The sequence below is a fragment of the Buteo buteo genome, chromosome 3, assembly GCF_964188355.1.
Source record: "Buteo buteo chromosome 3, bButBut1.hap1.1, whole genome shotgun sequence".
Lineage (NCBI taxonomy): Eukaryota > Metazoa > Chordata > Aves > Accipitriformes > Accipitridae > Buteo > Buteo buteo.
In genome coordinates, this window is record NC_134173.1 from 66,206,647 (window position 1) to 66,223,721 (window position 17,075).

The 17,075-nt window shown below is 40.0% G+C and overlaps 1 protein-coding gene across 4 annotated transcripts in view; it reads right to left on the bottom strand.

The window, feature by feature from the left end:
• Positions 1 to 17,075, bottom strand: part of TMEM65 (transmembrane protein 65) — a 54,968-nt gene that overhangs the window by 14,106 nt on the left and 23,787 nt on the right. For 2 of the 4 annotated variants that reach the window (XM_075023926.1, XM_075023929.1), the window contains 5 exons: positions 15,335 to 15,402; positions 13,976 to 14,030; positions 12,708 to 12,750; positions 11,572 to 11,677; positions 5,959 to 9,995 (listed from right to left, as the gene is read on the bottom strand). In XM_075023926.1, coding sequence (XP_074880027.1) covers positions 9,900 to 9,995; positions 11,572 to 11,677; positions 12,708 to 12,750; positions 13,976 to 14,030; positions 15,335 to 15,402 — 368 coding nt within the window. In that variant the 3' untranslated portion in view covers positions 5,959 to 9,899. Of the gene's footprint in view, positions 1 to 5,958; positions 9,996 to 11,571; positions 11,678 to 12,707; positions 12,751 to 13,975; positions 14,031 to 15,334; positions 15,403 to 17,075 lie in introns of those variants that run through there. The other 2 variants (XM_075023927.1, XM_075023928.1) reach the window with 2 other exon arrangements.

Here is a 17,075-nt window from a genome sequence, read left to right on the forward strand (position 1 = left end):
GATGACAAAAGCCAGATTATTTTGGTGGTGGATTATAAGAAAAACTCTCTTCCACGACATTCAGGGCCACCTCACGATGACATATACAAGATCAATGCCATAACAAAGGAGCAGAAGGCTGCACACTTAGTTCAAAGAGCAAGAAGAGAACAAAACCTATGAAACCAGTGTGGTAACCACACAGCAAACAAGTAGCCACCATTGTATCTTCCATTGTGACTGGAAAGGTCTTTTAAAGGAAATAGCCAAATCATAAATAAATAAAGTGCACTAATAATTGCCATCACCTAATGGAAGTGAAACACAGTCTACTGATAACTACCCATAACTGCTCTTCCTTGTAGGTGGTGATGAAGCTGCAACATGTAGCCCAAAGGCAGTCAAAAGAGACTTCAAGGCCATGGGATGGTTGATAAGGGAATCCAGAGCACAGGTAAATTTTTCCTCTATCCTTCCAGTTGCAGGTAGTGATATCAGAAGAAACAGATGGACCCAGTCTATTAATACATGGCTCCGTGACTGGTGTCACTGCCACAGTTTTGGTTTTTTTGATAATGGGATGGTCTATGTGGCATCAGACCTGCTGGTGTTGGATGGGATTTGCTCACAAGTTAGCAGGCTCATTGACAGAGCTTTCAACTAGACTTGAAGGGGGAAGGGGATAATATCAGGCTTGCCCATGACAAGCTGTGGGATGACACACCAAGGTTGGAGGGACAGGGTGCTAGCAAGGGCCCTCAGCCTGTTGCTCCGAGACTTGCTGGCCACACTGGAGCACACCTGAAGTCCTATGAAGATAAGCCAGGGGCTCCTGAGGTAACAGGAGCCAACAGGGGAACACCAGTGAAATACCTCAAAGGATTTAAGGTGTGTTCCTCTAAGGTGACACAGCTGACAGCCCACCTGAAGTGCCTCTACACCGATGCACGCAGCATAGGCAACAAAAAGCAGCTGGAAGCCACTGTGCTGCTAGAAAGCTATGACCTAGTTGCTGTTACTGAAACTTCGTAGGACAAATCTCATGACTGGAGTGTGGCTGTCAATGGCTACAGGCTGTTTAGAAAGGACGGGTGAGGAAGGAGGGACAGAGCGGTTTCCTCTACATCAAAAAATGGATAGATTGTGAAGCACTGTCTGTGAAGAATAGCCATGAGCAGGTTGAAAGCTTATGGGTAAGAATTAGAGACCACGGCAACAAAGGGAACCTTGTGGTTGGTGTCTACTACAGGCTGCCCGGTCAAGAGGAGCCTATTGACAAAGCCTTGTTACTCCAGCTACAGGAGGCATCACGCTCGCTGGCTCTCATCCTGCTGGGGGACTTCAACCGCCCCGACATCTGCTGGAAAAGTAGCACAGCTAGCTGTAGACAATCCAGGAGGCTCCTGGAGTGCATTAAGGGTAACTTGAGCCAGGTAATAGACAGCCCTACCAGACAGGACGCAATACTGGACCTGATGGTCACCAATGCAAGTGAGCTAATCGATGATATCAAGATTGGAGACAGCCTGGGCTGCAGTGATCACACACCGGTAAGAGTTCACAGTCCTGAGGGATATGGGTCAGGCGAAGAGTAAAGTCAGGACCCTGAATTTTAGGAAAGCAAACTTCCAGCTGTTCAAGGAGTTAGTCAAGAGGACCCCCTGGGAAACTGCCCTCAGGGACAAGGGAGCAGAACAGAGCTGGCAGATCTTTAAGGACGCTTTCTACAGAGTGCAAGAGTTCTCAATCCCCAGGTGTAAGACATCAGGAACGGTAGGCAAGAGATGAGCATGGATGAATCGAGACCCGCTGGTCAAACTAAAGGGCAAGAAGGAAATGCACAGGCAGTGGAAGCACGGACAGCTGTCCTGGGAAAAGTATAGGGATGCCGCCTCATTGTGCGGAGATAGGGTCAGGAAGGCCAAGGCATGGATGGAGCTGAACTTGGCAAGGGATGCAAAGAATAATAAGAAGGGCTTCTACAGGTATGTCAGCCAGAAAAGGAAGGTCAAAGAAAGGGTACCCCACTGATGAACAAGACTGGCAAACTGGTAACAACGGACAAGGAGAAGGCTGAGGTACTCAACAACTTTTTTGCCTCACTCTTCACTGGTAACCTCTTCTTCCCATGCCTCTCGAGTAGATGGACCGCAAGACAGGGACTGGGGGAGCAAAGTCCCTCCCACTGTAAGACAAGATCAGGTTTGTGACCACCTGAGGAACCTGCATAAGTCTATGGGACTTGACGAGATGCATCCCAGAATCCTGAGGGAATTGGCTGATGTAGTTGCCAAGCCACTCTCCATGATATTTGAACAGTCGTGGCATCCAGACGAAGTCCTTGGTGACTGGAAAAAGGGAAACATTGCACCCATTTCTAAAAAGGGTAGAAAGGAGGGCCCTGGGAACTACCGACCTGTCAGCCTCACCTCTGTGCCTGGGAAGATCATGGAACAGATCCTCCTAGAAGCTATGCTAAGGCACATGGAGGACAGGGAGGTGATTTGAGACAGCCAGCATGGCTTCACCAAGGGCAATACACCAAGACAATACAGGACCTGCACCAAAGTGGTTTTCATCAGACGGAACTTGGAAACCTTCTAGCTTTGTAACCCTCAATAGGACTGCCAGAATGAAAGATACTGGTTTAGACTGAAACACTGCTGCTGTTGTTTTTTCAGATATGTTAATGAAATTAATAATTGTATTTCTTTGAAAGGATGGTTTATTTCCTTTCTCTGTTCTCTTCTTTTGCAATTATATTCTTCAATGTTTCATTATGTGCCCCACACACTGGCATCAGAACCACAAGTGACTGAAGGAGACACAAGCAAATCCAGCACTGAGAGGGAGCAGCTGCAGAGTATTCACAAAAATCATCATTTTTTTGTAGGCCACAATTTTCATAATGATTCGTCAGTAACACTTTTTGCTGCATCATACCATTGGCCTACCTTGTGTTATACCAACTTTCAGCAACATCAAACTGACAGCATTTAGCAGCACATTAGTTATAATTATGCTATTAAGTTCCTTTTTGTCGGCCGATTTGTTTAACAAATTGCATTTTTCAAGCAAAGTAATTTACAACGGAGAGCCCCGCTGCTGTGCAACACGTGACATTTGCATCATTTGTCACAGCAGCTGAAAGGAAAACAAAAAAGTTGTAATTTGCTACCCACACGGAGTGTCAGAGACAACAGCCATCCAGAAAGGAAGAGCTCTTCCCTGCTGGAAAGTTTCAAAAGAAGTGATTTGTTTCCCTGTCACCCCTCTTCCCTACCAAGCTTCTCCATTTGCAGTTAAAGTAGGTTTGCTTTACAACAGTAAACAGTTTCCATCCAATGAACTAGTTACTTCACATTGAAATAAACTCTTCCATTTCATGTACAAGCTACTTTGCACAATTAGTAGTTTCACTGATCAAAAACAACATGGTGCAGGCCAGGTGGATCAAAACCTGTGCAAACTCTGGGCAAAGGATAAGGGCTGAAACTCCAATAGGGTCCAAATACTCACCATGGCTTGGAGAATAATAGAAGACAATAAAGATTAACATAAACATTGTATTTTCGGTGCAGAGGCTGTATGGCAGTAACCTCCTGCCTGCAGAGCATGACCAGTCCCATGCTGAACTGGACACCTACAATACATCAGACAAAACACATTCTCCAATGCTGGTTTCTACCATGTGCAAAGGGGTCGCGGGCTATGTTAGTAACCCAGATGAAGTTGCCCAGCTGCGACATGGAAAGGCTACATTTAAGCAGAGAAATCCCATTTCAGGAATCCCCCTAATACATATATGAAAACTGAGCCTTGAAGCCTGCAGAATATCTGCAAGTGATTGAGTTGACATGTACCCAAACTATTCACCTGTCATCTCGGTGACCCATAGAAACACCACATGCAGCTGCGTTTTGGCTTTCCTAGAACTTTGTAATCTGCTAAAACATGCAGACAAGCCATCAATCTACGTAGAGATAAGGAGATGGTTATCCTAAGAGATGTTAAGGTTTCCAATGTAGGTAGCCTCCTCTTTTTTTTAACATCTGGATGAACAGCTGCCCTGTTCCTCAGCTTGCCGGTATAATAACCCTTGGCATAAACTAACACAATCCAACAAAATAATTTATTTTCCAAGAGGAACAATCCCACTGTCTGCCTGCCTTTACAAGGCAACTGAGGAGGACTATAAACAGACAAGACTGCCTCTCACAGCATGACCTCTTTGTGGGATGTTTTCCCACATGCAATGGCTCCGGTTGCCGTCTCTCTCCCAGTCCTGCCATCCCTTAGAGGCTTTGGTGCTCTCACAGAAGAAAGTGGGTAGAAAGAAAACAACCACCTTCAGTGCTCCTACACAAAATGGGGCAAGTAACTAATCAGGGGAAACCATGCAGAGGAAAAGTCACTAGCAGAGCTGCATCAAAGCTTATCTGAAACTTGACCAAAAGGGGCTGTTTTCCTTTTAAGATCTAACTGGCTTTTGATGTAGTCTTTTGGTAACCAGGCAGTTGTATTGCAAAGGTAGATCACCTGTAATCATTCTCCTTTTCCTACTCAAGGACTCCCATGTTCAAAAGGGGATATTTTACTATCATTTTTCCTTTGACGGTTACTTCTATGCAGGAATTATTGGCAGCTCAATAGCTGAGATGTGCAGAAAAGCCACACTGGGGGAGGGAAGCCTCATCAGCTATTTCTTCCAATCTCCCAGCATGTTAAAAGCACTCTGAGGCACAGAGAGCAGCAGGGAAGTAGCATGAATGCAAATCATAGTTTTTTCTCTTTTAATAGACCCTCTATGCATCCTCATGTAGGGAAGATGACCCGGCAAAATCCCATTCTCTTCCCTTTCCTCCTCATTCCTGCCTGGAAGTAACAGATAAGCCATTTTCAGCAAAAATATATATCATCACCATGGTGCAAACAGATGACCTTGCCAAATTCAAGCTGCAGTGCTGCACAAAGACAAGGCAGCACTCTGTGTAATTGCACTACCATCCTGCTCAGTGGCAACCTCTTCCCAACAGGAATGGCAGCTGTAGGTCCAATGCGGCAAATCTTACTCTTTGGATACACATCCTCTAAACAGTAAACGGTTCCATTCAGCACGCTTCATAATCCATTGCAAAATAATCTATTTTGTGATAGACAATACCAATACTTAAGAGGTTTGGAAGGGCTCAAACACTCTAGGCAAAAGCATAAGGCCCTTTTCATAATCAAGGATAAATAAGACACTGATAAGCACAGTATCAACAACGGGACACAAAATGGATACAAAATGCATTAGGTTTAAAGTGTCAAATAATTTTGGTATTTCACAGCAACTTAGTCTTTGCACACATACACAGAAGGAGCAACTCATGAGACTGTGGAGTATCATTCAGAGCTGCATCATTATTTAAGCCAGTTGCTTAGATACCTATGGGCTACTAAGGTGAAGACTGTTAAGCCAAAACTGTTTCCTGCTAGTTCTCTTCATGCTGCTGCAAGAGGCCTTACCTTGGCATCATCAGCACTCCACACTCCCTGTTGCTACCCAAGGTCACTATTCTGAATTACATACCTGAGACTCAAAGACTGCCCTGCTCAAATCCTAGTGACCATAATCTTTGGGGGAAGCAGGGGGGAAGCTCACAGGTCTCTCTATAAAGTGGGGCTTCTTCTGATTGGGGGAGGTAGTCTTCCCAAACAAAACAAAAAAATCCTTCTGCATTTATCTTGGCTGGCTTTTCAATTCCAAGTTTGCCCAAAGCCCTCCATCCCCCCTGCCCCAATACTTTTTTGAAGCAACACTCTGGATGTCAAGGGTCCCGAACACTGAGGCAAGGGTAAAAGCTCTAACAAATGTTAAATACTTTTAAACAGCAGCTTGAATTTGTGTTATGAAAGCATTAACCACAACCAGGAGTAGCTCTCGCTATTTTCTTAATATTTTAGGTTAAAAAATTCCAGAGGCGTAAGACTGGATGACAATTCCTCAATACTTTATTAAGGTCTTTAGTTTATATACCGCCGCTCTGTCAGCTTGTCATTAGACCATGTAAAACATCAGAGAAGAGGGAAACATGTTGGCTAGAAGTGCGATACTCTCTTAACAACATTAATGAAGAGTTCTACTACACAATGCAATCAGAATAGAGTAAAACAGCCAACCTATACAGGTTGTCAAAAAGAGATGAGATCATCCTTCCAGTACAGATGTCTTACTCGCAGCACTTCTTTATGTACAGACATCCACAAAAGGGACTGACCAAGGAGTGGAAAAAAAGAAAAAAAAAAGTGAAGAGCTCCAAAGTCCATCCAGAAAAGTTCAGAAAGGCTTAGTTTGCATACAAAAATTCAGTTAATTCCAGAAGCTCAAGCGCAAGTGGACTTCTGACTAGTATTAATCACAAACACCACCAATTTACCATGCAAACATTTTAACTGTTTGAATTGCTCTCTTCCAAGCTTGAAGAGACAGAAGTACCACTCCACAGTGGTATCTCCTATGACAGTGACAAAGGACCACCTGCTTACAACTTAAATAATAAATTCCTGGTTTGTATAACTGAGGCTGAATACCCACAGGATATTATTAACATTTCCCCTCCAGCATCTGGTCTAATAAAGAAACACAGAACAGCTTTGCTGTAGTACAAAAGTTTACAGAAAGTACGGCAATTTAATTAAAGACAATACAAAATATGTTGTCTGAATTCAAATAATTTATGTAAAAGTACATGAATGAGAAAATATTGGCGAGAAGATTTGGGTAACCACATTATCTGATGCATGTTCTTTGTCCCTAGAGATAACATACAGTCAAAAATACATTTAAATTTTAAGTTACTATAAAAGACAGCATTTTAAAATAAACACAATTTCAGGTCTACCAGCCCTTTAACGTGAAAAATTCCTGTTAACACAGCACAAACTGATAGAATAAAAAAATGGAGCAATACTGAAGTCTCTGAATAAGCCTGTAGTGTTTGCTTTTCCTTTTATCGAGGAGGGAGAAGACAACAAAACCAAAGAGAAGTGTTTTGGTAGTGCTCTGTCTTCTCAGTTAAGTGTTTTAAGAAGTGTGATCAGAGCATCAGGGATACCCCAGAAAAACCCACCCTCCTTGTGAGGAGACAGGGTACAGATCAGGCACAGATCTTCCCTTCCACACAAAGCAGTACCACATCCACACAAGAGTGGATCATGCAGGCGAAGCAAGCTACCCCTGCTGTACTCAGGGTGGCAGCTTGGCCCCAACGAGCACTTTCTCTCAGCCTCCAGCAGAGCCACTATTCCTCTCAAATCCTGAGTTATTTCTTCACATTTGTCAAATATTGAAACCCCAGAAGTCATCTTCTTGATTACAGCATCAGACAACAGCCTGAAACACCCAAGATTTCTTACCATGTGTCACTCACCCTCCACATTTTTGTGGTCAGCTAAATAGTTTAACAAGACGACACATGATGACTTTCTTTGAAGATATTTTAGTTCATTAATTCTCGATAAAAGCATTGGTTGCAGTACAATAGTTCAACATACAGCAACAAAACATACTCAATTTACATGCACAAGCTATTTAACAATAGTACACGGTCTTTCCTATTGCCATTATAAAATCAACACTACTATGACAGCTGACACAGCCTTCCAATTTTTCTCATGAGCTCTAACAAAAAAAAAAAAAAAAGTGGTGAAAACAGCGTTCCAGTTGGTACAACAGCAAAGAACAGAGGTTTGGCCACTGCTGGAAGATTCCAATGAAGATGCCAGTATCATAATAGTTAACAGTGTTGGAATTACTGTAAAAACAGCTACAAAAAAAGCAATGCAAAGTTGTTTTGATGTGTACTTCAGTTTAAATAAAGAACATGTGGGAAATACTTACAGCTTTATATAGAAAGATACCAGAAACAAAAGTACATGCAGAGAAAGAAAATTTAGTTTAAGGCAAGACAAATGAGTGGATGACTAAAAAAAAAAACCCTGACCACTGAAGTACTGTAAACCAGCAGCAATCTGTTGGGGAAAGAGTGCATAATCTTCTAGCAGGATTGGTTTTTTTTCTATTTTCTGTTTTGTGGTTGGAGGGGGGGTTTTGTGGGTTTTTTTTTGTTGTGGTGGTTTTTTGTTATGGTTTTGGTTTTTGGGGTTTTGTTTGTTTTTTTTTTTTAAATAAAGCTTCCAAATTTGAAAATGCAAGCCAAAACTCCTCTGCATTTGTGTTCTATGACTGGCTGAGATTTCTTTCAGTTTTACAGTTTGGTCCAGATTCTCATGGTTTAATGTACAAAGTACAGTACAAGCTACTAGGACTACTCACTGCAAGTTTTCAAAGACTGCTTTTCAGAAAACAGATACAACACTGTCATCTTCATTAAAGGTTGATGTCAAAGTGTCAATACTGCTGTTAAAGGGCTTCTAGAAATAAGAACAGAGAAGTCAGATTTATGACCAAGAGATAAGCAATGAGCTCTGTAAAACGTACACATTACAGTAAGACTTTTCCTATGGCAAATAAGTCATCAGGGGACTTTTTTTTTTTTAAAAACATTTCTTTCTAGGTGTCAGAAGTGCTAACAATTCCAGCAATAAGACTTTCAAAGTGCCCTGGCTGTGCCTCTCTTTTTAGTGTCCTTTACAAATAGTATTGAAACAGGTAAGAAACCTCTCCTCTAATCAACAGTTATCAGTTTAGCATTATGCTATTGGCAAGTCAGATCCTGAAATATTATGAATATTTGATAGTTGTAATCAATTTATTCATGACCATATAAAAAAAGTACAGCTACATGTGACTGCACTGTCAGATCTATAAAACACCAAGTAAGACAGCAAAAATAAAAGGCAAAAAAGGAAAAAGGCCTCAAGTCTCCTTTTTTTGTTGTTTGGGTTTTTTTACTAATTGTCTCACAGCAGAAAAAAAAAGTAGCAAATGCTTAATCTTAAATACAAAGTTATAATCTGCAAATCAGGTCCTCTAATCCAGACTGATGGTACACTTTATTTCAACTGAACCACCCATTACAAACTTGCAATGCCAGCACTCATACCCTGAAGTGTTGCCCGGCCTCATCCACCCAACCAACTATTCACACCTTATTTTAAGCAGAACAATAAAAAAAGTTGTTTGTGGTTTTGAAACAGTTGGTCTGAATTCCTTAATACCACACCCAAAACTCAGGAAGACAAATTTAAGGATGTCTCCATTCTCAAAATACTGTTTACAAAGGAAAAAAAGAGGAGTGAATATAGAAGTACAGAAGGTGTTAAAACACCACTTAAAAATGGACTTGGTAAAGAGCCTATACTAGAACACTTACCTTGTCAAAGCATTAAAATGATCATCTCAGAAGACTATTCAGAGACACTTAGAATTGTGAAAAAATGCAAGCTAGACTGTCGTAGATCACTGAAATATCTAATCTAAAGGCAGTGCAAAACGATGGCTGGTGAGGGGGCAACCAGCCATCTCGCAAAGTGAGGGACTTCAAATTACTCATCACTGACCTCCTTAATAATCTGCATTGAAGGACCTGATGAACAGCAGTGAAATTTGTCATGCAATTACAACTGTTAAGCAACCAATATGCAACTCAAGAGTGATACTGTCATCCATGATGGATTATTAAAGTAATAATCCATTAAAGAATAAGGTCAAAAGGGAAAGTGGTAAACATCAGTTGCCATAAGTGAAAACACTTCAAAAATTTACATTTAAATAAAAAGTTAGATGGTACCTTATAAAAGAAGTACTGAACACAACAAAGCCACAATAAATTAGTGTTTCCATAAAACGACATGCTGAAGGTTTTGTTCCCAAGTCTATACATTTTTTACTGTCTGTTAATTCCTAAATATTGACAGCATAATTGAATAATTGAGGTACAGTAGTTTACATTTGTATATTTCTTGTAAAAAGGTTAATTTTTTTCTTCCAGTTTTTCTTCCTCATCGCCAAAGAACAACAAAGGAAACATTCCTAAAATGCAGCCAATGGTCACTCCAATAGCTTTACCCTAGAGAAAGGGGGGAAAAATTAAGTTTCTCACTGATCAGTTGTTACTGATTTGCTGTGTAGTACCAACACAACCAGGAAAACAGACCCTTTGTTCTAGTTTTCGGTTGGGAGCCACATTTTTCTTAGCATGCAGACTAGAAACACAATCTATGAGAGAGAGACAGATATGACAAGGTTAGAAACAGCATGTGCTGTGACAAAAGACAATTCTGAACAAAGAGGAGGGGAATGACCCATGAAGAGCTGCACAGGTGGTAAGGGAGGACACAGACATTCAAAGGATTAGTGAGATGACCAGGAAGACGGGGGAGGGAGGGAAACAACAAAAAGAAACCAAAAAAAAAAAACCCACACACACATTTTAGGTGCAATTATAAATGTATCAGCTTGTATCTGGTAATGCAAATTATCAAAGTCAGGAACAAGGAATTCCTTGCAAACATGATGGCTTGCAAAGGCACAAGGCAAAGACAAAAAACAAACAAAAAAAAAATTGGAAAACATTTCACAATTCATCTAGATGTAAAAGTCAATAGGAGAGGAAAGAAGACAGGCAACATCCAAACCACATCACCAGCAGCAGGTGGATAGTGTTGAGAAACTTGAGACAATGGGTAAAAAGAAAAAATGCTAGCATACAGGCAAAAATGCTCAGAAGTCTTTTCACAGAAAAGTGCTGTGAATGAACTGCAGTGCAATGACAGGCTTTTGCCACAGACTCAGCTTCCACGGAGAAGACTCTTAGTTGGACAGACTAGAGGGCAGCCCACTGACAACAGGCCAATTCTTCCCTGCTCAATGCTTTGATCTATCACTGCTAAAAGCAGACCTTTTCCCCCACCTAACTTTTCCTCAGCAAGTGTTATTCTCTTCCCTTAAACCTGCAAAGATATTTTTCCCCAGGAAGGTTCATTCTGGCAAAGTGAAAGAAATATCCGTTTCTTTACTCAGTTTCTTATAATCTGTTTCTTTAATCAAAATAAACTAATTCTCTCATTGCTGAAGTGGGACTGCTTCAAATGTTTAAATGTTAATTAAGTAATCATCCTGAAAATGAATCTGCCAGATGAGTGTTCCGTAACTGTAAACCCAGGCAGTGAATATTACTCAAATGCTAGAAGTTTACCCAGGGGAAAGCTAATTTTATATCCGAGCTAATTATAAACTATTAGAAATTAATGCATACTAGCACAGGTATATGAATAGCAAGCACTTGACAAAGAATGTATAGGAGTAAACTACTAAGGGGTGATAACTTTCAAATAAGCTATCTTACCACAGTAGCCAGGGCTCAGCCCAGGTACCTGCATAGCATACATGAAGTCATTGCAGAGACTATCCATGTTACTATTCACTCGTGGCTTGTTGCATACAAAAAAACCACCCAAGCCCAAAACTATCCAGTCTCATGATGCTCCCTGACATAGGCTCACAACTAAACCTTCCAAGAAATGTGCAAAATGTTGGTGGTCATTACGTATTTAACAGCAAAAGTGACAAAAAGGATTTACCACATATTAGTTTAAACAAAAAAAAATCTCCACGCAAACAGTGCCTACCTACAGGATACTCACCAAGTGTGCACTGAGACGCGTTTGCCACATATCAGCTTGTTTGGGTGTCAGATCAGGGATTGACAGACCCAGTCGTGAAGCTAAAGCTTCTACATAACCTGCAAGACTGGAAGAACAAGAAAACAAGATCAAATGATTTTGGATCTGACACTATCATCTAGTGAGGATTTTGAAATATCTGAAGCACTGAACTTAAAAGTAATAGCTTTTCCTTCGGCATACGGATAAAATCATCAAGAGGTAAATATGGGAAAGTGTTCAGACTTCTGATGGTCACATTTTGCAATGTAAGTTAACTAGTTTTCTCACTGATTTAATATGCAATATTTCCAGAAAAACCTTATGCAGTAAGACACAACTGGTGTGAATGTTACTGTATTTTTGCAGAGCTTGTAAGTAACCTTTACTGGAGGAAAGGTTACACACACACACACACACACACACTAGTTAGTAATAAGCCTTGTTATTTGCACAAGAAAAATTAGAGGGAAAGTGGGAAAAAGACGCATAACAGATAGCTTTACTTTCAGCAATTACTTAGAAATTTCCTCTAAAAAAGGTCAGCTGCTTCTGTTTATATCAGAAATAGGTATGCCTAGATCTGAAGATATTTCAGATACAAAATTGTTTTATCTGAGGAGAAGGAAATATCTTCAGATCTAGACATAACAATCTGAGGAGGTATATTAGGTATATTCTATCACAGCAATATATTATATCACAAAAAAATGTATTTTTCCATTTTGTATTTTAATGAACGCACGTTTTTGTAGAAAAAGTTCTAGTACTTCCTTAAAAGCAAGCATTACCTACAGACTACACTGAATCAGGTTAAATGCCAATCCTGATTTTATCGCTTAAAATACATGATACTGTAATAGCAGGAGAATTACTCTATTTCAGAGCTATGGCATGGCAGTTTTAACCTCAACAGGAACCACCTAGTATTTCAACTTTTTCTTAGCAAGGACAGAAGACATTTCTACAGTCATGTAGTTTACTGAAGCAAAATTCAAGAGCTAGGAAAAAAAATAAAGCAACTTCAGCAGTTTACATGTTTTAGTTCAGTAGCACCAACAGTGTTTGCAAGAGAGGAAAAAAACCAAAACATATTCTTAATACAAGTTCAGACATACCCCAGTCCAGCTAAATCTGAAACAAGGTTTCCCAAAGCAGCAGCTGTAGGGAGGAGTAGGGAAGAGAAGGGGAGAAGGCAAAGTATTATTTTAATTACAAACAAAACCAACCAGCTCCCGTCTCCGCCCCCAGTGACCATCTCTTCTCAGTATATATACCATACAAGGGTAGAACTAAGTTTCTTTTATTTTAGAGTTTTTCTTCTGACCTTATTACAGTTTGTAATAACAGCAGTGGACTAACAATTATAGGAAGTGCAACTGTATTTTCTCAACTTGTATGAAGAAAACTTGACAAATACAAAAAGACAACACTGACACCTGGAAATCAACGTAACAACTTTTCAGATCAGAGTTAAAAACAGCCATGTGGGGTTGCCAGTTTCATACAGCTAACACCAGACACCCAGCAAGGCCTTCCAGTACCTGAAGAGGCACAGGACCACTGGAAGTAGAAGGAGCTGTTTCTCACCTATGTAGCTTTTATAAAAATTTCAACATATCCATGAACTGTGTCAGTTTAGGAATGAATAGTGTACGTATGATTGAATAAAGCTACACACTTAAAATACATGATTTCACAGCAGATCTTATCGAGATAAGCTTGCTTGTGACTGTCTTGCATTGCAACAGAGGGCCTCAAATTTCCAAATGATTAACTTGTTCTGCTATATACATTTTCATTTAAGAAATCTGCATGCTTTTGAGCAATGCCGCACCTGCAGTTGGTGGATCCATAAGCATTTTTTTTCCCCTCTGACACTGCAGAGGCACCAAAGCTGGCAAGCAGACCTTATCAGTTTTGGCCCGGAGCAGGAGCAGGGTGGGTGCCTGGCCTTCCATGCTATCGCACAGAGGCAGAGAAGCCACCAAGAGCACCAGCCAACACAGTAAAAGGACACCAACATTGATCTTCGCTTAACACTGCGAGCAAACAGCAACTTAAAAATACATATATACACATAAATAAATATCAGACCCTAGGGAATTTAGAGCAGTTCCATTACAGAAATGCACATACACTTTCCTAAGCGACCAAGGATTTGAACTTATAGATTAAAACCGACAACAAGCATTTCAAAAGCTATCCGAACTGAAATTCCATTTCTCCAAATGGAATATGTCCTTGCTTCAACCATAGGTTGTTTCTTTATTAGGAAAGGCAGCTGCAAGAGCAAGGAAGAGCCATTTCCAGCTCCGTGGCCCACTTTCAGCCTAAAATATAGGAATGTGCCATATTAGTCTACTGCTGCATTTTTATTACTTGCCTGCCATAGTTGAAATTCCTAGGATAACTCCAATTGACAACTCTATTTGGGTTCCCTGAAAAATAAGAGTTTTCTCATTATTTGAGGGATTTGGAGTTAAAATAGATGATATTGCTTCAACTGACAAAAATATTGCTTACTGCTGGTTTATGTCAAGATTGAAAGGATAAATGAGCACTACTTCTACTAGGTTTGCACAGCTCCTACCCTCAGAGCATAAGTATTTCCCCCAGGACAAGAGCCTACTTCTGATATTCTTTTAATATTTTATATTGTTTCATAGTGGCCACCTGATGGACAAACCATAATCCTTATCTGTGCATACTATTTCCCCCACTGTAATTCTTAGCTGAATGCACAGCTCTGAATATTCAAACTTCTACAAACACTGAGCAAACAAATAAAACACAGTATTGTAGCTCCTTACTTTTTCAGTTGAACAAAATCACAGTGAACTGCACGATGAAACAGCAGTACACAGTCCAAAGATGAGAGATGATGTGCATGAATTAAAACAAGACCTGCTCCAGTTGGATATAGGAAAATGTTTTCCACTGTGAGGACAGCTGACCTTTGGAACAGGTTGCCCAGACAGCCTGTGCAGTCTCTGCCCTTGGATCTTCTCAAGACCCACCGGATAAAACCATGAACAACTTCATCCGACCTTACAGCTGACGCTGCAGTGAGCAGAAGTTAGACTAGAGACCCTGAGAAGGTCCCAAGCAGGAGCAAGACTAGAGGCCTAGTGGGTCCTCCAGTCCCTTCCCACCTGCATTATCCCACGATTAAGATCACACTGTCAATGATAATTCTACACAAGGAACAGTATCTTTGGCCTTTATCCATCTTCCTGTTCCGCTGGCCCATTTCATCTTCTAAATGAACAGGAAAATATCTCAACAGTGTTACTCAGGAATGCCAGGCTACATCAGTACAAATCAGCATCAGCACTAACATTGCCTGCATCACTCAGAACAAAGGAACTCATCAGTAAAAACCCTAAAGACTTATTCATCAACACATAATCACATTATCGTCAGTTGGTACAAAAAAAAAAAAAGTATTGACTACATGATCATAAATGTGTCTTGCAGCACAAATTAGGAGAGGAAAGAAAAAAGCCTCTTCTCAATTCAGTAAAATTAGTTACAGTACTGTCCTTCAGAAGGCACAACACTCCTTTCCATTCTGCAAAGGCCGAATAGACCATGGATATTTTCTTTAAAAAAGAAAAATTAAAAGAGACATTAAGGAGTCGATACAGAGGGAACAGTCTTCCTGAAGCTTTCATTTACTCATTTAGTAATTGAACAATATGAACCTTACTGACTTGATCAAGGAATTAAATAACAAACTTACCGCAGCAATCATAATTGCGTTATCCAAAAATCCAAACCCTACAAAAGGTAATGCATTGTGGAAGAACACTAAAAGAAATAAGTAACAAACAGAAAAGAAATATTTGTAAGAGTTCACTATTTCACACAAACTACTGAAATGTCAGTCTAATACTGCCTTTAAGAGAAACAAAGACAACATACACAAAATCCCTTTCCTACTACTTCTGTTAGTGACCTTTTTATTTCTGGCAATTTTGGTAAAACCCTTTGCTACACATAAGTGTTACTAATGGCCTGCGAAGAACCAGTTAAACCAACTTACTCTTTGCAAATACCTGTACAATTTTGGATGGAAGCCAATTATGCCTCTACTGAGAGAGAAATATCTAGAACTACACAAACTTTGATACTATTTTACAGTCTTTCAACTGATGTTGCAATATCACTGAAGACTGCCAAACTGTCTCACCGACTCCCTGCACTCTTCTCTTGCTTGAAATAAAGCCCCTTCCTCTGCAAGTCCCCCTCTCTTCCTGTGCAAGAGCTCCATCTTCTTCACGCACTCCTAAAAATATTTGAAGACAATTGCCTGGAGCTAGGCAATTCTCATCAAAACTCCTCCAGCTAAATCTGCAAACGCTAAGGTGCTTTTCATTAGTGTGTCATACAGCGTTAATTATCTCACTGTTCAACCCAAACTTCTATATCTTGATTTTGTTTGGGCACCACACTGAGAGCAATTTAGACTTGAAGCTGCTCCTCAGTACCTTGTTTAAGAAAACAAGTTCCACCTTTTGTTTCATACATTTTTTTCTTTTTGCTCCTGAAACTCCAAGTAAACCCTATTGAAAATGTTTTCTATTGCAGGAACTTGGAACATGCTGGTCTGAAAAATTTCTAACAACAAGCCTTTTTGTCATGCTCCATTTTCTCTCTCAAATTTTAGCTTGTAAGCTTCTGATGGAGATGGGATTCAATTTGAAAAACATTGCCTCCAGCTGAGTTTCAAGGTGCTAACATTATAAGACTAAATGCAGCACCAAGGACAAACTACATAACTAAAAACTACATCTTAGAATGTTATAACTTTTCCTTTTTTTCTTTTTTTTTTTAACATTTAAAACACATCAGCTATTTAGGGTTTTTTCCCCACTTCAGATGGGACCAATAATTCCTATATTTTATAAACGTAGAGATGTAAACATGTGAAGAGGGAAGAAAGCTGAGTGCATGAACCTTACAGTCATGTGGAAAGAAGCTGGTATGAGTCCCTTTTGGGTTTACCTCTTTCAGGCAGCATGAATCCATGATCATATTAAAAACAAAGCCACACTCGAGATCTTTCATGCTCAGGTAATAGAATATGCTTGGACTTCTGTAACTACTTTGTAAGAACACACATACCTTCTTAAATACAAAGGTAAAAGACTAAAGCACCGAATGCAGGAAATTTTCCAATTTTTTTTTTTAAACCACTGCAGGACAAAAAAACTCAAAAACATAAATAACAAAAAAAGCACACAGCGATGCATAGCATTTTCAAAATGTGTGCACAAACTCCGGGGCTACAAATGGAACTCAAATTCTTACCAAAGTTGACAGAATTTTGGAATCCATGGAGTAAACAGAACCCCAGGGACCAAGCAAAAAAAACAAAGAAAAATTAAGTGTAGATACCTAGAATAGGAAAATGTTCAACTAAATACATTGCTCACTGACAGTTTAAAAACACAGATATACACTGATTTGGGAACTAAATC